Source organism: Orycteropus afer, unplaced genomic scaffold (genome assembly GCF_000298275.1).
Source record: "Orycteropus afer afer isolate SDZICR_OR568_19922 unplaced genomic scaffold, OryAfe1.0 scaffold00038, whole genome shotgun sequence".
In the NCBI taxonomy this organism is placed as follows: Eukaryota; Metazoa; Chordata; class Mammalia; order Tubulidentata; family Orycteropodidae; genus Orycteropus; species Orycteropus afer.
In genome coordinates, this window is record NW_006921625.1 from 13,859,345 (window position 1) to 13,882,794 (window position 23,450).

The following is a 23,450-nucleotide window of genomic DNA, read 5'->3' on the forward strand; positions in this document are numbered from 1 at the left end:
TTTTGTGCCTCTGGTAAGATTTATTCCCAAGTATTTTATTTTTTTGGTAGCTATTGAGAACGGTATTGATTTTCTTATTTCTTTTCAGCAATCAAAAAATGAGCTAATTTTTTAACCTTGTTTTGAAAGATTTGTTTTAGTTTAACTACTAAAAAATTCTACTTAATAAGTAAATAGTTTTCTTAACTAGTGAAAGAATTTCTTATTTGCATTTATAAATAAACGTCATTTTATTAAAATGTACGTATAAATTTGTGTAAATATGGTAATGGAGCCCTGGTGGCATAGTGGATAAGGCATTTGGCTGCCAAGTAGAAAGTTGGTGGTTCAACCCACCAGTTGCTCCGTGGGAGGAAAATGAGGCAATCTATTTCCATAAAAATTGATAGCCTTCGAAACCAAAGGGGGATTGTTACCAGTTGGAATTGACTTGATGGCAGTGGGTTTGGTTTTTTTTTTTTTCTTCTTTTTTTCAAATTATTTTTGTTCTGAGAATGTGCATAACAGAAAATACACCAGTTCAACAGTTTCCACTGTTGAAACATGTATCATTCAGTGAAACGGATTACAGTCTTTGAGTTGTGTGACCATTCTCACCTCCTTTTCTGAGTTCTGTTCCCATTAACATGATATATGCATATTTCAGTCCCCCCTAAGTGTCCTATCTAATCTTTTGAGTTGCTGTTGTCAATTTGATCCCATATGGATAGTGTTTTTTTTTTTTTTAAAATTATGATTTGGGTGAAAATTTACAGAGCAAATTCACTTTCCACACTGTGGCTCACATACACTTCGTCTCATGACATTGTCTACAGTTTCCAACGATGCGACAGCTCCCCTCCCTCTTTTTCCCCATAGTTAATTCTTCCCTATGTCCTCCTGTCCCATGCACTCCTGCCCCCCCCAGCTGTCTCCCTGTGAATATACAACCTTTCTTCATTAATCAGTTAATTAATCAATCAATCAATTAATTAATTATTGTGATTTGGGTGAAAATTTACAGAGCAAATTCACTTTCCATACAGCAGTTCACACATACTTTGTCTCATGACATTGACTACAGTTCACCCCAGTGCAACAGCTCCTCTCCCACTTCCTCCGGATAGTTACCTCTTCTCTGTGTCCATCCCTCCATGCAGTCTAGCCCCCTGAGCTGTCTCCCTGTGCATAAACAGTCCTTCTTTCTCCCATGATTGTTCTCTCCAAGGAGTGTATCTCCCTCGGGTAAATGCTCAACTCTTATGCCTATCTTTTGTTTGGCTGGAAGCCACAGGTGTGGGTTCAATTCCAGACCTGAAGGGCAGCTAGGGGCCATAGTCTCAGTGGTTCCACCAGGCTCTATCAGACCAGCAAACCTGGTCCCCCTTTTTTCTCCAAATGATTTTGAGTTTGTTCCACATTGTTCTACCTCTCTATCAAGGATCTCCTACATAGATCCCCGTCCAAGTAGATGACAGTGGTAGCCGGGCACCATCTAGTTCTTCTGGTCTCATAGTCATATAGGCTGCAGATCGGATGGGACTAATTATTTCCATGAATTTTGGTTTTCTTCATTCTTCTTTGCCCTGGACAAGGAGAGACCCATCGTTGCATCTAGATGGCAGCTTGCTAGCTTTTAAGATCCCAGTCGCTACTCACCAAAGTAGGAGATGCAACAATGTTTTGTATAGTATGTTATGCCAATTGAGCTTGGTGTCCCCTGTGACTATGGTCCAAAGCTCACAGGTTCAACTGCTCAATCTTTCTGGGTAGCTGGCTGTGACCAAGCAGTGACCACAGCCTTGCCCCTTGTCAGCTTTACTATACACCTGGGAATTCTGATCATTCAAATAAACTTATAGGACCGTTGTCTGCCAACCCTACACATGTTCTTGGACACACTCTCCACTTCATAGACATACCTAATAGTTCAGCCTGTCCACCCATCTATCCACCCATATACTCACGTTTGCCTTCACTGACAACGCAGTACTGTATGTGCAAAAGGGTTCATTTTTGTTGTCTGTACCTCCCATATACCTCTCTCTGTCTTCCTCTTCCTTGGTGCCACCATGTTGATCACTCACATTTGGTACATTGCCCTTCAATGGGTTTGGTCTTTATAAATATCATCATAAATGACTGAATAAGAAGTGGTTTAAGATGGTTTCATGTACAATTTATTCCAGTAATGTTTGAAGGGCCTTTTTAAATTCTTCAGAATTTCCAGGTGAGTGTAAAGTGAAACTTTACCTTCTGGTCCTCTTTGGTGAACGTCAGTTCTAGTTTTAACTCTACTGCATATTCTTAGGCATGCTACTTCCTGCGCACTCTCTGTCTCTAAGGTCTCTGACAAGATTCTGTGAAAAGTGTGTATTTTCTGTTTCTTCAGCAGTATTACTGAATATAGATCTAACCCTTTGTGTCTCATAAATACCCAGTTAGGTTACTGAGTTCAGCACTTGGGATCTGTGAAGGGCTGCATTGAAAATCTGTTTTTCTAACTATCTCTTTCCTTTGCTGTTACTTGATACTCTGCTGTTGTCAGTGCAGCTTTTTAACTTGTGTGTGACTAGGTCACTATTTGAGGGTGGTGCTCTGCTTTTTCCTCCTGTGGCCTAGCATAGGCTTGTGGGGCCAGCCTTCTCTAATAGAGACATGATTGCCATTATTCATTACAGTTTTAAATGACTGTTAGTAACTAAGACTGTCTTACTAGGAATATTAGAATCTGTGTTCTGTTTTGCTTGCATGGCCAGTATGTGAATTTTTCACTTAACAGTTAAACTTGGGTTTTTTGATAACTATATGTATATTAACTTGAAGTTAAACAGCATTCTTTTGTTTTAAGCCTGTCAATATGAAAGTACCTCTTTTAAAAGAGAGGAACAAAGGAAAAAAGCTAGTATGACACATTTGACAGCTCTAGAAAATTACAGTGAATTTTAATGACTGAGCAAGTAGTTTATATACACATCTATGCACATGATTGAAATTAGGTCACCATAAGCTCTCAATTTGTGTTACAGAGTTTTAGTTAGTACAGAGCTGGGATTTGAACTGGTTCTTCCCAATTCAGTCATGGCTAATGAAGGAAGACTGAAATAGACCCAAATTTGCAAATGCAGGTGTACTGGAACAGTAACCAAATGGGAAAAATTACAGGTTAATGCCTTGTTAGAAACAGAATCTTCCTCTTAGAAAACAAGGGCAGTGTGTGTGTTGTGTAGCAGCCAGATCTCTCGAATGGCGCAGTCGGGAACAGCAGTGTACTGCTCAAAGATGGTGACCGTCCATGCCACTTCAGACATGTCCCTCTCCACAGTCCTGACAATAACCCAATCTCCTACATCAGTCAGCCTCCTAAAAGGGCTCACATGCCTTTTCCAGGTCTTCCATTTCAGGCCTTAGACCTGTCATTTTTCCTGTTCTGATTGTAGTTAAGCTACACCTGAAATTTCAGAAATTAGGAGGGTTCTGTTTTCTCTTCATTGGCCGTGACTGAACTGGTTCGAGCTGGTTTGAAACCTAGGTACAAAATGTCATTGTATTTTGAGACTAGAGTTTTTTACTCTTTCAGGATTTGAAATGTAAGGTCTTGAAAGATGAGTCTTTCCTATACCTAAATTCTAATAGTTTCTCATTTGTAAATTTTCCAAGAACCAGGTTTTAGTACTAGGTCAGCACCCAAGACTACTTTGTCTTTCTTTGTTTTGTCAGGGTTCAGTCCAAAAGATAGGGCACGTGAAGCGAGTGGCTCTGACCACCTCTGAAGGCTTGTGTTGAGTTTGGTGAATCTTGTTAAAATAACTCATCTTAATACAGAAAATCTTTCAAATATGTAAATTCATGATATGGGAAGGACCTGATACGCTTTACAATTATGCTTACAGCTTTCAAGTTCTGCCTCCAGTACACTCGTAAGGCTGAGTTCCGCAAGCTGTGTGACAATTTGAGAATGCACTTGTCACAGATTCAACGCCACCATAACCAAAGTACGGCCATCAACCTTAATAATCCAGAGAGTCAGTCCATGCATTTGGAAACCAGGCTCGTTCAGTTGGACAGTGCTATAAGCATGGAATTGTGGCAGGTACGTTGTGAGCTGTTATCTTTTCTGTCTAGTACTAGCATCTGTGTTATTGTTGTTCTCTTATGAGTATCTTCATCTTGGTATGTGTTGATTACTTCCAATAGAGAAGTGAGGAATTTTAAGTTGTTTGATGGGAATAAGAAGAGTTCTGGTCAGGAAATCACAGACTGCTGTAGTTCTGGTTCCCTAATGTGAGCTCTAGGCTAACTAATGGAACCTCTTATGGACCTAGTTTCTTCCTGTCTAAATCCATACATCGACAGGATGGCCACAGGTGTCATCCGTGGACTGGTGCCAGCCTGGAGACTATTGGTTGCTAGTTCATGATGAAATACGTACAGATGTGAGTAACCACTTAGTAAGTTTTCTAGGGATTTTATGTCCGTTTGCTCTTATAACCGGTTGAGCTTGTCTCCAATTTTTTTCTGTTTAAGGATTGGTTGGCTATATGTTGGAAATTAGAAACAAAAACAAAATTTGCCCTTTACTATACGTAGTTTGAGAAGTGCTGCACTAGGCAACCTGGCTGTCTCAGCCTTGCTTGGCATGGTGTGTGTGTATGGCGAGTGCTCCACCTTGCTTCTGGGATTCTTGTCCTCTACTTGGTTGTTTTCCTAAGAATCCCACAAGAAGGGATTCTTGTGATTCAGTAGTCATAAAACCTAAAGCTTTTACATACTGGATAAAAAAAAAACTAAAATTGCAGATGAAACTGAAAATTGATAGTCTTAAGGCAAGTGAAAACGTGATTTCATTTTCCCATCGTTCCCATAATATTTTCCTTTTGTGCAGGGACACCAATCGTAAAATACTACATGGTGAACTAAAAGAGGAAAAAAACTGTAGAAGAAAAGTAAATGTGCTCATTATAGAAAAAAATGGATGAGTAAGAAGAAAATTGTTATTCACTCCCTCATTAGAAGTAACCAGTATAAATTCTGTTGTACATCCACCCAGATTTTTATTGTGTGTATTTTCCCCAAGTGCTGTAATTATACGCACTTTTAAAATATGTTCATCTATATTATAATTTCCCTAAAAAAGTCAGAAGTTTGAAACCTTAGTGTTTTTATAATAATGGCAGTTTCTGAGATGCATCAGGTAATACCTGTAGATGAATAAGAAGAACTGCACGAGAAAACATTTTATTGTAAATTTTCTTAATTTTCCTATTTAGGCTTCATACAGAGATTTGAATTAGATTCTTTTATTTGCTTAGAAGACACTGACTGTAATTTATGCTGATTTCAGGAAGCATTCAAAGCTGTGGAAGATATTCATGGACTGTTCTCCTTGTCTAAAAAACCACCTAAACCCCAGTTGATGGCAAATTACTATAACAAAGTCTCAACTGTGTTTTGGAAATCTGGAAATGCTCTCTTTCATGCATCCACACTCCACCGGCTTTATCACCTATCCAGAGAAATGAGAAAGAATCTTACACAGGAAGAGATGCAGAGGTAAGAATGTTACAGTTGGATAGAGGTAAACTTACCATATAGCTTTCGCCAAATGACATGGTGGTATGTCCTGGGTCAGGGTGTCTTGAATTTAGCACCATGGACACTTTGAGTGGGATGGTGTGACGAGAAGGCTGTCCTGTGCGCTGTGGATGTTTCACAGCATCCCTGGCTTGTACCCATAGATGCCAGTAGCATCCCCTAGTTGTGACAGCCAAAAATGTCTCCAAACGTTGCTTTTTTTGGGTAGCACTCTGCTTTCAGTAGCTGTCTTTGACCGATGACCAATACTACTGAAAGCCCAATTGAGAAAATGAAATTAATTGTATTTTAGGAAAGGTCCTGTTACGGTGTAAGCTTTCTGTCCCCAAAGTTATTTACTCTGATCTGCTCACTTTTTGTGGTTATAAAAAAAAATACTAACTAGAACATTTGGATGGGTGTGTTTGTGTGTTTAAACAGAGCAGTGTTGATAATACACTTAACAAGTTAAGACTTTTATTTTTGACATTATAATCTATTTTGATTCAGTCATGTGTTTCTGTTTTTATATATTTCAGTTGTACTTAGGCAGCTTACAGCTTTACAGCAGTACACAGAATCAACTAATGGGTTCTGCTAGTGTATTTTCTTTGAGGTTCTTGAGAACCATCTCCATTATGTCCTTCACTGTCCCATATATTACTCTTGTCTAGTTGGTCTGCTCTAAGGTACAGATAGGCTCTCCCTTCAGAGAATATTATAAGAAACATTAAGCTTTTTAGCTCTGTGTGTATTACTTTACTTATTCATAGTAGCCTAAGAAATGAATTATCTTGATTCAGGCACAGTCTTGGAAATGGTGAGGCTGAGTTTCAAACCCCTGACTCCTAGGCTTCAGAACCCATGTACTTAGTGTCTTCCAGTCCTCTGAATGTGACTTTTCTTCTTCAGTTTCAAGGAGGCTAAAAGTTATTTTTTGTACCTGCAAAAACGGCAAGGAGGCCACATGTTCTGACCTCCTCTAACCCTATGAGGGGAAGGCAGGATTACCAGCAGTAAACCAAGGCCTATTACTGCAAGGCCAGACGTGCTGCCTCCCTCCAGCCCTTGCTCCAACCATTCCTCCCAAAGCACCCACCACCTCTTTCCTGGGTTCGATAATTCACTGCAGTGGCCACACAGAAACTCACAGATTATGGGGTTTATTAGGGAAGCACCAGGCTACAACTCAAGTTCAGGAAGAACACTCAGTCTCTCTCCCAGCCCACCGTCCCTCGGCCAACAGTCTCTCTCAGTCTCTTTCCCAGCAGTGCTGGTTCCCCGGTGTCTCACTCAGCCATGTGTGTCTCTTGTGTCTCTTTCCCAGCAGCACGTGTCTCTTTCAGGGGTGCGTGTCTCTTTCGGCAGCACGTCTTCCTCAACCAGCAGTCAGAGAGTTCTGCCTCCAGGAGGTCTCCTTTAGAGCCCGCAGGGTGGTCAAACTAGCCAATTATAGCATCAGAACTCTAAGCACCTGAGAGAGAGTGGGCACCTCCCAGAACATTGTTTTGTGCCACTCCCAACAGAAATACTCCAGGTGGACACCTTCAGCAATCAGGAGCTTCTCAGTTGCTCATAGCAAATCCCACCTTGGAGTTTACAAAGACTTATGGGTAGAAAAGCCACACAAAGTAATTTACTATACCACAGTACCCACTCCCATAATTGTTGACTTAGGACCTTTGTGATTTTCCTCCCTTCTTGTCATTTCCCCTGAGTTTTTTTAGCTGCCTCAAATACTTGCTTTTCTTACGTTTTGTAAGGAAGTGTGGAGTACACAAATACGCTTTTACTCCCATGTAAACAGTCTCATGCTATAGCTAGAAACATATGAGTCGGTGGGTTTCCATGTATTCATTTTAGTGTGGTCCATTTCCCTTCTAATCAGTGTTTGCTGTGGTGGTATATTTACAAAAAGAGTTCACCGTGGTGATGTATCCATTCTGTCACTGACATGACATCTCTTACCACATGAGTAAAGGGAGTTGCTTTTCTGCCTGTCAGGTGACATTTACAGATTTAACGCGTGTAACCTTGTTCTCCACAGAATGTCTACTAGAGTCCTTCTGGCCACTCTCTCCATCCCTATCACCCCTGAGCGCACGGATATTGCTCGCCTTCTGGATATGGATGGCATTATAGTTGAAAAACAACGTCGCCTTGCAACCCTTCTAGGTCTTCAGGCCCCACCAACACGAATCGGCCTGATTAATGATATGGTTGGTATCAGTTTGAGCATTTTTATAGATTTGGACAGACAACGTTCATGCTCAGGTTGAGTAATTTTGGGTTAAAGGCTAGGAATTCTGATTCGTAGCCAAGGGATTCAGATGCATACACAGTATTGGAAACCACTGGTGTAAACTAGCCATGTTCCAGTAAGGCGGTTTCTCTCCGGTAGGTAAGTTGAGGCTGAGTTATTGGGGACTTTGATGATGGAGCTCTGGTGGTGCAATGGTTAAGGATTTGACTGCTAACCAAAATGTCAGTGGTTTGAATCCACCAGCCGCTCTGTGGAGTAAGATGGAACAGTTTTCTGGAAAGATTTACAGCCTTAGAAATCCTATATAGGATGCTTCTGCTTTGTCCTACGGGGTTGCTATGAGTTGGAATTGACTTGATGGCAGTGGGTTTAGTTTGGTTTTGGCTTTGATGATTCAGTGGAGGAGTCTTAGACTGGCCCTGGAGAATGAATAATACAGGTAACTCAGAGAAGTAATGGTGGGCAAGAAGTGTCATAGTTTTGGGTTGTACAAAAACTAAACCAGCTGAAATGGTTGGGAAATGATGGCTCATGAGGTGTGGAGAGAGTGAGGTGGGTGTAGGTCTTGTCTGGACAGCTAAAATATTTGTAAATTTTTTCTCTGTAGTTATGTTCTTAAAGCAGTGGTTCTTATTGGGGCTTTGCAGTGTAGTGTGTGGAGTACTGAAAAGGCACACTTCTGGGTGTCACCCACCAGACCTATGGAATCAGTTTGTGGGAACTTGCATTTATATATCTGATTGTGTTTCATGTCTTTGGGATCTTTCTTTCAGAAATTTATCAAGTGCTTATGTGGATTTGTATTCTAACAAGTCCTTGAAGTTTAGATTCAGGGATTTCAATTCATAATCATTGACTTAGTGGTTATTACAGTAATCACCTCCAGCCAGTTAAACCAGAGTGAGAGAGTAAAAGGGGCACGTGCCAGAGTAAAGTACTAAGAAAGAGTCACCCTGGCTGAATGGGTACAAAAAGGAAGTTTACACAGCACTTCCCTAATTTGTGAAGAGAGCGCTTAGGGAAACCTGAGAGATAATAGGAAGTGATAATAGGAAGTACAGCTCCCTTGAGTAGTGTGAGCATGGACTCTGAGACAGCACCTTCAGTCGCTCCGGTAAAACACGAGGAGAGGCATTACTTTGCTTGCAGAATCAGTCATTTAAAGTGAGAACTAATAGGTTCTTGCTATATGGGTGGTAGTCCCTGACTTAACGGTGTTCTGAGTGACGACAGACAGTAGTTAAGACCATCTTTTTATTATTATTATTATTGCATGTTATTGTTATTAATATGTAGTACATACAGTGTCATAGTACACAATTTGCTGATGTTATCAAAACTGTAAGTTTATAGATAATGTTTCAACTCCCAAAAACAGATCTGATTATAGATGGTGTAATATGTGAATTTCGTTTACTTACCATTGTGTTTGTGAAATTTACCCTTGTGTTTCATGTAACTGTTCTTTGACATTGTATATTGTATGAATGAACCACTATTAATCCCATTCATTAGCATTTGGAGTTTCCAGTTTGGGACTATTAGAAGTAATGCTGCTATTTGTTTTAATACACACAAAAAATCACTTGTAATTTCTGGTGTTTTACTTGTCATTGGTAATTAATTAGTTTACAAAGGCTACAGTTGTTGTCTTAAGTATTTTATTGTGTTAGAGTTTTAAGTTCTTGCGAGATTTTTCACTAGAGGTAGGTGAGTAATTTAGGGCAAGAGATTGAACACAGTACTTTGGATTTCTCTTTTGTAAATTTAAAGAGGCTTGAGATTTGACAATCTTTCAGTTGTTTTCCAGATTTCAACCTTAAGTTTTAATTTATACTTAAGTCATTATCCCAGTTTGAAAATGTTTCCCAATAATTCTGCCTTTTGTTTTGTTTATTGTAGGTCAGATTCAATGTATTACAGTATGTTGTTCCAGAAGTGAAGGATCTTTACAATTGGCTGGAAGTAGAATTTAACCCACTAAAACTCTGTGAGAGAGTCACAAAGGTAAGGCCCTGTATTCACATTTGGGTGTGTTAACCACGTCACTAGCTGAGTGTCAGCCGACACTCTTGTAGTTACGGGTTGTGTCTGTCTTTGCTAAAAGTATTGTCCTCTGTGTTTAAATTCCATGCACATTTCATTGTCCTTTTTCTTCATGTCAAGAAAGAGGATATTTCTTGTGTGCTAGATAAACCTTTGGAGGTAAATTAGCAGTGTGGCTAATGTGGCCATTGCTGTCAGTCACCTTCAGACAAGTGTCAGCGGCGTCATGTGACAGTCTATTTCTTTCACAATGCTTTCGTATATAAACTTGGAAAACTTTCACAGATGTTCTAGTGTCTGTTACAGAAAATATAACTCTTTGAATTTAATGGATTTTATAGGTTCTGAACTGGGTTAGGGAGCAACCTGAAAAGGAGCCCGAGTTACAGCAGTATGTCCCACAACTGCAGAGCAATACCATACTCCGCCTTCTGCAGCAGGTAAAAGTGCACCCTCGGTTTCATGTCAGAGCTGGAACCCCCCTTGCTTTGCTTGGATCACAAAACTAAAAACTGAAAGAATAGGAAAGCCTGCCCAAATTCCACCCCCAGCCAAAGCTAGTCTTATTTATGTATGTTTGATTTGAAAACCAATTATTTTACCTAACTTGTAACTGCTTTTCACTTTCTTAGTATGTCTTCTCTTGTTAGTAATATAGGTCTACCTCTTCTTTCTAATAGCTAAATGGTTTTCATTGTCTCAATGTACTGTGATTTGTCTGTTCAGACCCTACTGACGGACGTCTGTGTTTCTGTGTTTTTTTGCTATATAAAAAATTGCAGTGACCATTTTCCCTACATGGATCTTTGCTTGCTTCTGTGACATTTTATATCATGAGATGTGCAGTTAGCCAGAGTATTTAAATACACATAGCCATTGAAGAGTCAGTTATTGGACCCTCCCATCAGTAGTGAATGAGAGCCTTCTGCTAATACTAACAACAGGTGATACCACTCTTTTAATGTGTTTTATTCTAACTTTTAAGTTTGAATATTATGATTTATAGTATGGCTTAAATGTTTCCTTTTTGGTTTCTCTTTGTTTCATTTTTGAGGGCTTTTTTCTTTTATTTATTTATTTATTTATTTATATTATTGTGATTTGGGTGAAAATTTACAGAGCAAATTCACTTTCCATAGAGCAGTTCACATACACTTTGTCTCATGACATTGACCACAGTTCACCACAATACAACAGCTCCCTTCCCACTTCCCACTTCCTCCCACCGGTCCTCTCTTCCCTATGTCCATCCCTCCATGCACCCCTGGGCTGTCTCCCTGTGCATACACAGGCCTTCTTTCTCCCATTTTTGTTCTCTCCAAGGTATCTGCCTCAGGTAAATGTTGAACTGCTATGCCTGTCTTTTGCTTGGCTGGAAATCACAGGTATGGGTTCAGTTCTAAACCTAAAGGGCACCTAGGGGCCATAGTCTCAGTGGTTCCACCAGTTGGAGGCTTTTTTTTTGGGTGTAGGGCCCTGTGATGCAGTGGTTGAAGTGCTCAGCTGCTAACCGAAAGGTTGGCAGTTCGAATCCACCAGCCACTCTGTGGGAGCAGGATGTGGCAGTCTGCTTCTGAAAAGACTCAGAAACCCTGTGGGGCAGCTCTGCTCTGTCTGATAGTGTTGCTGCGAGATGGGGTTGGCTTGATGGCAGTAGGTTTTGGTTTGGGTTTGTTTCTGTGTTGAATTCGTGCACATTTCATTGACCTCCTTTCCTTTCTGTATGTGAGCAGTGTTACTGTTTATGTGCTATACGAGTAGTTGAAGGTTAAATAGCAGTGTAACTGAGTACTAAGGCTGCAAGTCTCCTTCAGACAAATAAATGTGATAAAAAGTGCTCTGACGAATCAGTTAAGCATCAGGTCTTTATCTACGTGTATGTTTATCATTGAGATTTTCTGCTTCACTGAACTAGGGTGAGAAAAGATGATTGAGGAATAGCGTAATGTGATGTTTCAAAGCAGAGATTTGAATTGGTACCTTGAATTAGAATTCCAGTTCCAACAATACACTGGTAACAAATTCTCTGAACTGCTTTTTCCCTTGAAAAATGAGTGTAATTTCTGCTTCTCAGGGTTGTCCTGAAGCTGCACACAGAAAGTGCTGAAGTGGCAGCTACTATTACTGTTCACCTTGTGTTTTTTATGCAGGTGGCACAAATTTATCAGAGCATTGAGTTTTCTCGTTTGACTTCTCTGGTTCCTTTTGTTGATGCTTTCCAACTGGAACGTGCCATAGTAGATGCAGCCAGGCACTGTGACCTGCAGGTATGTGCTATGAGGGACACTGAGGTGGGAGGCTTTTGAGGACTCAAGTATACTTTGCTTCTAGCTTTAGGTACAGTGGCACTGTTTTAACCTTTGCTGAGTGGATCTTGTAGAAGATTGGTCAGCTTTTTTCTTAAACAAAAGTTATTTTGTGGAATGACTTCCTATTTGCCTATGGGTTTATCTACTGATGATAATTTCATTTACTTTCAAAGGTTCGTATTGACCACACTTCTCGAACCCTTAGTTTTGGATCTGATTTGAATTATGCGACTCGAGAAGATGCTCCCCTTGGTCCTCATTTGCAAAGCATGCCTTCAGAGCAGATAAGGAATCAGCTGACAGCCATGTCCTCTGTACTTGCAAAAGCACTGGAAGTCATTAAGCCAGCCCATATATTGGTATGTATGTAGGGAGTAAATGAACTAGGGGAGTTTTTGTGGGACTTTCCTGGGTCATGTCTTTTCACAAAGTAGGTTTGAAGTGCTGTGTGAGAGAAGGTGTTTATACATTTCCTGCTCAGTTGTGCTTGGTAGTTTTGTTATTTTATCAAATTTCTTTATCAGAGATACAGTGTTGAGCTGTCTTCCATGAACTAAATCACAGATGATGTAATAAAATCATGGACAGTGTTGTATAAAACTGCATGTGTCATGACCCCCCAGAATAACTGAATTAAGATGCAAGAGCCCATTTTTGTGCTAAAATTAATTTCTTCTTTGTGGGCTCTAGTCCTACTTGGCTTGAACACTTTAAGGTAGATTGGGGGTAGAGAAAAGTTGACTTACCAAATAAAGATTCTTTAGCTTCATTGCTGTTAAAAGATTGACTTACAAGTATTTGGTAGTAGGAACTAAATAGTTGACTTATGTCGTCTTCCAGTATCAAATGCAAACACACGTGAAGGCAATGCTCATTTTTGCATTAAGATGATTTTGTTAACTTTTGTGATGCTTATTACAATGCTATGTAACTTTCGATGCATTTTTGTTACTGTGTTTTTAAAGCAAGAGAAAGAAGAACAGCATCAGTTAGCTGTTACTGCATACCTGAAAAATTCACGAAAAGAACATCAGCGTATCCTGGCTCGCCGCCAGACAATCGAGGAGAGGAAGGAACGGCTTGAGAGTCTGAATATTCAGCGTGAGAAAGAAGAGTTGGAGCAGAGGGAGGCTGAACTGCAGAAAGTACGGAAAGCTGAAGAAGAGAGACTGCGGCAGGAGGCCAAGGAGAGAGAGAAGGAGCGTATTTTACAGGAACATGAACAAATCAAAAAGAAAACGGTTCGAGAGCGTTTGGAGCAGATCAAGAAAACGGAACTGGGTGCCAAAGCATTCAAAGATATTGATATTGAAGTATGTAGCATGTAAATCATTGAATTGTTAGTTTGACCTGTGTCTTCAGTTATCTTAGAACTATACTTCTGTACCATGTACTGATGTATTGTGGACTGTTTGATTATTTTAGCCATGGACAGCTAGCTGGTTCATTAACTCTTTGAGGAAGCATTTGTTTTCAATTGCTCTGTGTTCTTTTTAATCACTATATTCTTTGTACTTTTTAATCACTATATTCTTTATGGCAATTGAGTTTAGGTAGATACTATGTTTTCCAGATTGGAGGAGTGAGAAATAGATGTTAAGATTACATATTTTTCCTCCACATGTCTGAAATAACTCATTTTTAAACAATGATTTTAGATTTGATTCTTGAAGCAGCTATTGTTGTCTTTTACGCGTTTTTCTTATATGCTCATTAAGGTCTGTGCCATTTTTTATCCCAGGATCTTGAAGAATTGGATCCAGATTTCATTATGGCTAAACAGGTTGAACAATTGGAGAAAGAAAAGAAAGAACTTCAGGAACGTCTAAAGAATCAAGAAAAGAAGGTAAATGGGCTAGTGAACTATAAGAATAAAGGTAATACACTTTAATTGTTAGCAGTTTTAGGTTTACAGAAAAATGGCACAGAAAGTACAAGGCTCCCACATACCTGTTCTGTTGTTTCTTGAGTGTAGAACATTTGTTACAGTTGACGAACCAGTATCGATGCATTGTTACTATGAACTGAAGTCCTTAGTTTACATTACAGTTCACTCTTCTGCAGTCATAATGTCCTGTACCCACCATCACACTACCATGCAGAATAGTTTCACAGTCCTGACAATGTCCTATGCTTCACTATTTATCCCTCCCCTCCTTTGAACACCTGCAGCTGCTGATCTTTTTATTGTCTCTGTAGTTTTGATTTTCTTTTCCAGAATGTCATATAGTTGAAATCATAGCACGTAGCTTTTTCAGACTAGCTTCTTTTACTTTGCAATATGTATTTAAGGTTCTTCTGTCTTTCTGTAGCTTAATAGTCCATTTCTTGTATTTCTGAATAATACTCTATTGTATGGAAATACCACCGTGTACATATTCATCTGTTGAAGGTCGTCTGGGTAGCTTTCCATTTTTGGCGGTTATGAATAAAGCTGCTGTAAATATAAACATTCACAGGCAGGTTTATGTGTGGGCATAGTTTTCAGCTCATTTGGGTAATATCTACTATGACTGCTGGATCATGGACAGTCAGCTTGTGTGGTGCGCTTTGTAAGGACCTGCAGGCTCTTCCCAGTGACTGTACCATTTCCACATTTTCACCTGCAGTGAAATGAGCGCTTCTGTTCTTCCACATTCTCGCCGGCATTGGGTTTTGTCGGTGTCTGGGGTTTTACCCATAAATAAGTGTGTGGTGGTAGCGCATTGTTTTATTTGAGTTCCACAGTGACATATTTTCATATGCTTATATGCCATCTGTGTATCATTGGTGTTTACCCATTTTTAATTGTATTGTTTGTAATTGTTGAGTTTTAAGAGTTCTCACTGTATCTTAGATAAAGGTCCTTTGTCAGGTAAGTGTTTTACAAATACTTTCTCCCAGCCTGTAGTTTGCCTATTTATCTTCTGAAGACTGGTGAGCTTACAGTGTGCCAAATTTAAAGTGTTTTTAAAAGATGGCGTTTGTTTTCATACCACTCAGATTGACTATTTTGAAAGAGCTAAACGGTTGGAAGAGATTCCTTTGATAAAGAGTGCTTATGAGGAACAGAGGATTAAAGACATGGACCTGTGGGAGCAACAGGAAGAAGAAAGAGTAAGTGGTTTAGTTAATTGTGGCTTTTCTAGATTGTATGTAATAGTAGATTTTTCTGCTAGGAATGGGACTTGGGTTTTCAAAACGTAACTTTGTGGCCTTCTGCTAGAGGTAGCGACTGCGAGCTAATGGCTTGGTGGAAGGGGCACATTCTCATATAGGGAGTAAGCAGTGACGGCCAGATAGCTCATTTTAAAGCAGTTTATTGAGATACTCACACCATATACAGCTCACCCACTTACAGTGTAAATTCATGACTTTTAGAATATTCACAATGTTGTGCAGCTCTCACCCCAGGCGAAGTTTAGAACATTATTTTCACCCCAAAAGAAACTTCATATCAGTTAACAGTCTCTTCCCTCTTCCCACCTTCCTCCTCTCAGCATTGGCGGTTTATCGCTGTTTACGATCCCTCAACTTAACCAGTTCTGGACCTTCCATTGAAGGAATCCTGTGGGATGTGGCCTTTTTTTGACCATATAGCTCATTTTGTAGTTTTGCTTTTCTGTATTACGTTTACCTGGTGATAATAAAAGCAGCATTTGCAAATGCCTGCGTGCCAACTATGTAAGAAAAACGAGTGAGTGGATCTTGTTTTAAAAAAGTAAAGGCAGCCACGCACAGGATGTGGCACCAGTCTGTGGGGATGTGGCGTGGAGAGTGTGCTGCCTCTGTGTGGTTACCCTGATGGTTGTCATTTGAGGAATCGAACAGGAAGTGTCACCTGTTCCCTCATTCTAAAAAAGTTGAGTGTTTCGTGATGGCTCTCTTGGATTGAAGATGATTAGAGCAAAGGGCTGCTGATCAGTTACAGCATGTGGATAGCATCTGGGGTGATCTGCAGTCCCTGCCCACAGGTCTCGGTGTTTTCACCTGGGTACTGCGAAGCCTGTCTCGGCCTCTGGTAGTTTTTAAGAAAGAAGAAATGGATTTCATTAGACCACATGATTGCCATGTGGGGAAGTCCCACGGATGGCACAAATGGGTTGTGCTTGACTGTGAGCCTCAAGGTTGGTAGCTGGAAACCACCCAGTGGTGCTACAGAAGAAATGGCCTGGTGATCTATTCATTGAGATTACAGCCAAGAAAACCCAGTGGAGCAGGTCTTACATTGTAATACGTGGGGTTGCTATGAGTTCACATCAACTCTGGTAACTAACAACAGCAAACCATGCAGTATTTAGTTTTACCATATGTGTTACAGTTTTTTCTTTGTAATTTCTGGTGCTGGGGGGCCAAATAAAAACTCTGTGCCGCCTTGCCCTAAAACTCCTTTATCTGCTCTTTGTCCTTGATTATCTTCTGGGGACCTGTTGGCACATAGTTTCCTTTTCATTTGATGGCAAGATGGAAGGGGCTAAGGAGCTGCTTCTAACTTTCAGTACTTAACAGTACTTTGTTCAGGTTCAATCGGCAATCGCACGATGAATGTATTATGTTTTTGTAGATAACAACCATGCAGCTAGAACGTGAAAAAGCTCTTGAACATAAGAACCGAATGTCACGGATGCTTGAAGACAGAGATTTATTTGTAATGCGACTCAAGGATGCCCGGCAATCCGTTTATGAGGTGAACATACTGGCTTCAGGGAAATTTTATATAGTTTGCCTTAAAGATTTAATTTAACACATTGATACATTCTGAGTTAACGTTTATAATGGTCATTCAAATAATATTTTAATAGAAATTTTCGTAACAATATTTTAAAGGCTAAATAGTCAACCATCTCAAGTGTTTTTCTGAAGGTGAAGGTGGACTGCAGAAAGTCTGTTCCTGAAAACAAATTTGCTATTTGATTCAGAAAGACACCTAGTGCTGCTCTGACAGGAATATATATTACAAATGGAATGGCTTTAACAAACGAGTTTATTCTTAGAGTTTGGATGCTTTAAGTCTGAGTTCAAAGTGCCAGGCTCTAGGGGCTGGGTGAAAGCCCCTCAACCTTGGGCATCAACTCTGCCTCCTGCTCCTAGCCCACTGAAGCTGAGGCTTTTCTTCACTGAGCTGCTGGCTGCTGAGGCTGACAAACCCAAAGTCAACAAGTAACAAGGCATAGTTCTGATATTACCAGACCACATGGCAGGCCATTAATTCAAGTGCATTCAAAGTCCCAAGGTCAGCAGAGCATGGTAGGATGCTGAACAATGACTTGGTACATGTAGGGTTCAAGTGTGCCATAAGCTAGAGACCATTCCCAAGGCTGTTTCTTATGTACTGGAAGCAGACCACACCCCTGAAACAGCTACTTAGCTGCTCCAATAGATTCCACCGTGGAATTAATTATCAGTATCACCATGGGGAATAACTACATCCAGCTGCCCAGCCACTCAACCAGGCCCAGCCAAGTTGATACACAAACTTAACTACCACAGTTATTTTGTATAAAATGTATACATTTTGTATAAGAATGAACCCATTGGCTATAGATAGTATTGTCAGCAATTTAAAAAGAAATATTTGGATTCTAGAAAAACTTCAACAGTCATTTAGAAATTTTGTTTTTTATACTTGAAGGTGGTTTTCTGAGAGTCTCAAGAAACATGACTCTTGTCAGTTGAAAGGTTACTTCTGGTTTCTAGCTCTGGAAAAAATGCTTTTTGGGGCTTATCATTCAATTGCAGGAAAAACTTAAACAGTTTGAAGAGCGATTAGCAGAAGAAAGACGAAGTCGCTTGGAAGAACGTAAAAGGCAGCGTAAAGAGGAACGCAGAGTCACTTACTACAGACAGAGAGAGGAGGAGGAGCAGAGGAGGGCGGAGGCGCAGATGCTCAAAGGTACCTGTGGACAGCTGGGGGTAGGGAGGTGGAGCCGTGTCAGACCCGGCTCAGCGCTGGCTCTGGTTAGAAAGTACGGGGCTCGGGGGGGCGTGCCTCACTGCTCCTACCTGCCTCTCAGAACGTGGGAACCTAACTGAGTTGTCTTGTTTGTTACGTCCTCCAGCTTGTTTCCACTTTTAAGTGTTCTTTAAGAGTGAAGACTGGCTTTTTATTATCATTGTATGAATTAACGTTAATTTGTGTTGAGTGGTGTATTTGTCACATCGAATATTTTTTGCCATTTCGCACTTTTAAATTTTTTAAAAAGAACTTCCTTCTACAGAGCTGGCTGTTTGGTACCAGCAAAGTAGGTGAGCACTAGGGGAAAGATGTGGGTGCTGGGCACACGTTACAACCTGATAAATTTTTCAGAGCGCGAAGAACGAGAGCGAGCTGAGCGAGCAAAACGTGAGGAAGAGCTGCGAGAATATCAGGAGCACGTCAAGAAATTAGAAGAAGTAGAGCGGAAGAAACGCCAGAGAGAGTTGGAAATTGAAGAGCGAGAACGCCGTAGGGAAGAGGAGAGGAGACTGGGCGAGGATCCGCTTTCTAGAAAGGTGAGGGTAAAACCATTGCAGTGACTTTGTGGGTTGTGAGTGTAGCAGCTGGTTGTCTCGTGTGGGACAGTTTTAAAGTTTCAAGGATGAGGGTTCCTAAGGTGAAAAGCACTAGACCCCATCTGGCAGAGATGAGGCTTTGCAGGCTTTAGCTTAGATGATTTGTCAGTGAGAATGAACCTCTTGAAACTGTTTGTCAAAAGCGCCTTAGTGTGTGTGGATGGGGCTCTGTGCTGTGTTGTGCTGCCTGCAGGAAGCTGCTGTGAGTTCCCAGGCGGCTGTGGAGTGTCCTCTGAGTCCTTGGTACTCAGAGTTGCAGTTGGTGGACCAAGTAGTGTGATGGTTTTGTAGAAATGCTGAGTCTCCAGCCCAACCCTAAAGAAGATTCATCATTTGCGTTCCTGGGTGATACAAACACAGCTCTAAGTACTTTGTTGTTGAAATTATCTGATTATTCCTAATACATGCTCATGTCCAACACTGAACTGTCTTTCCCTGTCTTCATCTCTTGAGTTCCCTCTCCTGGTGGGTGGCACTGTTACCCACTTCCTTGTTGAGTTGGGAAGGTACCCTGCCCTTTATTCTGTGTCCCCCCAGCTACTGATTCGGATCTTTTTCTTTTGCCTGTGTTGCTTATGGCTCACCTAACTAGTCTCCCTGATCTGTTCATGTTGAGCATGGTAACTAGATTTGGTCTTACTCTTCACATTTGGTTTGGAACTTACTTGTTTTCATGTCCTGCCACCCTTCTTGTCTTTAGCTAAATTTGTAAACTTTTCTCAGTACGCTTTCATATTCTCTGGGTTTTTTTTTTTTTTTTTTAAACTGATTATTAATTTTCCCCCAAAGTCTACCTGAACTTTTTCTATAAATTGAGAACTCTTCCTTTCCTCTTCAGAATAAAGCACAATTTTAAGCTTGCCTCTAGTTCTTAGTTTTATTGCAATCACCTGGCTGTTTTTGCCTCCATGTTATGAACTAATGGTGTCCTCTTCTCTGGAGTCATTTAACAGTTGCTTTAAGTTTTATATAAGGAGCTCTGGTGGCACAGTGGGTAAAGTATTTGGCTGTTAACCACAAGGTCAGTGGTTCAAACCTACCAGCTGCTCTGCGGGAGGGAGATGAGGTAATCTATTTCTGTAAAGACTTTACAGCTTTGGAAATCCATTGGGGGTTGCTGTGAGTCAGAATCAACTCAGTGGCAGTGAGTTTGGTTTGTTTTTGGTTTTAAGTTTACAGCCATATGAGAAAAAAATTGTCTGATTTTTTTAATGCTGTATCACATACCTCTCTTTTCAGATGAATTTTTTAAATACCATTTAAAGAAAAATGTCCTTGTGTATGTCTCATGAATTTTTGTTTTTCTCTCACAGTTAATAGTTCACAATCAGTGTTCTTAATTATTTACCCTTAGTTTACCTTTGAGCATCACTGAAAGTTGTGTCCTCGGGTGGATGTGTTAAAAGCGTGTGCATTCCCCTCTGCGAAGGTTGTACCTGGGGTATTGAGTACTTCCCCATACCCATTCCATAAATTTTAATGGCAGTCTGATATTTTGAAGAGGGAAATACAATTACTCATTTCCTCTTGGATACTTCTTATTCCTCCTTTTTTGCTTAGTAGGCATTGTGTTGGGCATTTTGGGACACTTGGGGTTTTTTTGCAGTCTGTGAAGGGAATTTCTAAGTCAAAGAAAATTTGTGGACCTTAAGATACCAGCTTCACTTTACTGTCAATCTGTTCTTCAGGTTAAAAAGAAATAAAATTCTAAAACTTTTATTTATTTAAGGTCTTGAGATCATTTAATGTTGAGTACAAAAATGTTTGCTTGGTATACCAGTCATTGTGTTAGGAAAGTGTTGCCAATGCATTGCTTCTTGTTAACTTTGGTCAATGTAGGATTCTCGTTGGGGAGAATCAGAAAGCACATGGAGGAAAGGACCTGAAGTAGAATCTGAATGGAGAAGAGGCCCACCAGAAAAGTAAGTGGAGTCGAGGAAAATAATGTCGATTTATCATGTTGTTATGTTGTTATGTGCTGTTGAGTTGGCCCTGACTCATAGTGTCCCCTCCTTGGGTTGCTGAGGCAGTATCACTGCGGAACTGGATTGCCCAACCTTACTCCCGAGGAGTGGCTGGTGGGTTTGAACCGCCAGCCTTCTGGTTAGCAGTCAAGTACCTTAGGCACTATGCTACCAGAGCTCCGTGATTTATCATAGGACCTGTTAATATTTTATCCTAGATATTTTATTTATTTAAATGGGATCATTGTAAGATTTTCCTGGTTTTACTTCTTATATGTAAGTCTTTGCCCCATTTTGAGTTAATTTTTATATGTGGGTCCAGCTTCATTGTTTTTGCATGTGGAAAACTGGTCTGTGTACCTTTTATTGTCTTTCCACATTGGATGGACTTAGTGATCTTGAAATACTAGCCAGATGTGAAATAATTTTTAAAAAAATGAGTTAAATAAAAAAATAATTCCTGAAAGGATCATATTTCTTATTATTTACTTTTAAAAATGTGTGACTCCGGTCTACAGGGAGTGGAGACGTGAAGGGCGGGATGAGGAAAGGCCTCTTAGAAGAGATGAAGATCGACCAAGACGCTTGGGGGACGATGAAGATAGAGAGTCTTCTGTCCGACCAGAGGACGATCGGCTTCCCCGACGAGGTTTGGATGAAGAGAGAGGCCTTAGGCGTGTTCCCGATGAAGACAGGTTCTCCCGCCGTGGGGCAGATGACGACCGGCCTTCCTGGCGCAATGCAGATGACGACAGGCCTCACAGGCGAATTGGTGATGAAGACCGGGCAAGCTGGCGTCACGCTGATGAGGACCGACCACCCAGACGAGGACTGGATGAGGACCGAGGAACCTGGCGAACGGCTGACGAGGACAGAGGACCAAGACGGATGGATGAGGACCGGGGGCCACGACGAGGAGGTGCTGATGATGAGCGATCATCCTGGCGCAGCACTGATGAGGACCGGGCTCCCCGGCGGGCCATGGATGAGGACCGGGCTCCCCGGCGGGCCATGGATGAGGACCGGGCTCCTCGGCGGGCCATGGATGAGGACCGGGCTTCCCGGCGGGGCATGGATGAGGACCGGCCTCCTAGGCGGGGCATGGATGAGGACCGGGCTCCCAGGCGTGGGTTGGATGAGGACCGGCCTCCTAGGCGGGGCATGGATGAGGACCGGGCTCCCCGGCGGGGCATGGATGAGGACCGGGCTCCCCGGCGTGGGTTGGATGATGATCGAGGACCTTGGAGGAATCCCGATGATGATAGAATTTCCAGGCGTGGTGCAGATGATGATCGGGGGCCCTGGCGAAACATGGATGACGATCGGCTCTCGAGACGCACTGAGGAGGATCGGATTCCCAGGCGGGGCGATGACTCCAGACCTGGTCCTTGGAGGCCGTTTGGCAAGCCAGGTAGAATTCTGAAAAACAGATTGGCTGCTTCATAGATCTGCTTGATGTGTTTCATGTAGAAAGTGAAATTGTAATGGATAAGTAATTATAATAGAGATTGGACTGCTGTTTGCTGTTGCATTCTAGGTAAACAAATACTTTGAATGCCTGTGTGCAGCGGCTTTTATGTTAAAAGCTTGCCTTTGGTGTCCCGCACACCAAACAAATCGGATAACCCCCTCCCCCCGCCTGCTCTCCTCATGTGATGGTGACGGTCTTTGTTTTCCTTCTGCCTTCTTGCTTGCTGCTTCGCAGCTCCTTTTCCTGTGCCCGTCCCTTAAGTGCTTTGTAGGTTCTATCCTGGACCAGCCTCCTCTTAAAGATAAATAACCAAATAGAAAATACACTCTTAAACATCTGCTGACCGTGGAACGTGACTGCACAGGGGAGAGCCGTTGTCTTGATTCTAGGCCTCCCCATCTTTTCACACTTTATTATTCTCGAGTTGTATACAAACAAGGTAAGTTCCTGTGTCTCTTAAGAATTTGTAGGTCAGTTGAAACAGGTGCCTACGGTTCTTAATTAGGCTGACTTCAGTGTAAGAAAGGGCTTGAGGCCTTTTCAGTGATTTCAAAGCTGCACGTGCAGCAGGTGAAGGCAATTGTGATGAAGCAGGGCCTCAGAGATTGCCGTGCCTTGCTCAGAGGTGGTGGATGGCTGTGCTGCTTTGTGTGGCTCTCCATAGTCCTGCTGAACTAGTCCCCAGCGCCAGACTCCTGGAAAGGGCTCTCCACACTTCTCAGTCTTCATTCCAGGGCTTCAGCCTGTATCTTTTCCCAGTCTGGGCGCTGTGACGAATCACAGTCTGTTTAGCTTAGTCAGCTATGATAGAGCCTGTTCAAAGGGCAAGTAGTTATTCATAAGGGAGATGTTCATCACCTGGGATCGCCACTGTGTGTCTGTGGCTTCTCCAGGTGACTGTCTTTCCTTCAGATGTGTATTTCTACTTACACAGTGCTCATTTCCACATGACAGTCTCGCAGGCAATTGAAACGTAGCCTCTCCAAAACAGAATCCACCCGCCCTCTTGGTGTTTTGTGTCTCAGTAAGGGGCACCACTGCCCACCTACTTGTATAAGCTAGAAATCTGGGCTTTCTCCTTCATTCTTTCATCCTTTATGCTAAATCCTTCCTTTGGTTTGTTTATATATTTTGAATGTTCCTTAAACCCAGCTCCTCCTTCCTTTCCCTCTGTTTGCTTGCTCTTTGTTGGCCCCTCTCACCTCCAGTTCCATTCTTAGTGCAGTAACCAGAGTGATCTTTCTAAAATACAAACTTAAGGGACCAGCTTTTCTGCATTTACTCTTACTGATTTCTGTTGCATACTTCTGTGG

The 23,450-nt window shown here is 41.4% G+C and overlaps 1 protein-coding gene and 2 non-coding genes across 3 annotated transcripts in view; all 3 read left to right on the top strand.

Annotated features, from left to right (window-relative positions):
• The window catches only part of EIF3A (eukaryotic translation initiation factor 3 subunit A), a 37,605-nt gene that overhangs the window by 10,734 nt on the left and 3,421 nt on the right, over positions 1-23,450 (top strand). The window contains exons 5-20 of the mRNA XM_042780414.1: positions 3,873-4,072; positions 5,324-5,532; positions 7,601-7,772; positions 9,719-9,823; positions 10,204-10,302; positions 12,013-12,129; positions 12,345-12,530; positions 13,137-13,484; positions 13,913-14,017; positions 15,154-15,267; positions 16,715-16,837; positions 17,890-18,043; positions 18,458-18,642; positions 20,542-20,624; positions 21,185-21,700; positions 21,821-22,077. Coding sequence (XP_042636348.1) covers positions 3,873-4,072; positions 5,324-5,532; positions 7,601-7,772; positions 9,719-9,823; positions 10,204-10,302; positions 12,013-12,129; positions 12,345-12,530; positions 13,137-13,484; positions 13,913-14,017; positions 15,154-15,267; positions 16,715-16,837; positions 17,890-18,043; positions 18,458-18,642; positions 20,542-20,624; positions 21,185-21,700; positions 21,821-22,077 — 2,973 coding nt within the window. The remainder of the gene's footprint in view (positions 1-3,872; positions 4,073-5,323; positions 5,533-7,600; positions 7,773-9,718; positions 9,824-10,203; positions 10,303-12,012; positions 12,130-12,344; positions 12,531-13,136; positions 13,485-13,912; positions 14,018-15,153; positions 15,268-16,714; positions 16,838-17,889; positions 18,044-18,457; positions 18,643-20,541; positions 20,625-21,184; positions 21,701-21,820; positions 22,078-23,450) is intronic.
• On the top strand, positions 9,948-10,076 carry LOC122149656. Its single transcript, XR_006163254.1, has one exon. It is a non-coding gene; the product is annotated as a small nucleolar RNA SNORA19 (small nucleolar RNA).
• Positions 11,553-11,682, top strand: LOC122149655. Its single transcript, XR_006163253.1, has one exon. It is a non-coding gene; the product is annotated as a small nucleolar RNA SNORA19 (small nucleolar RNA).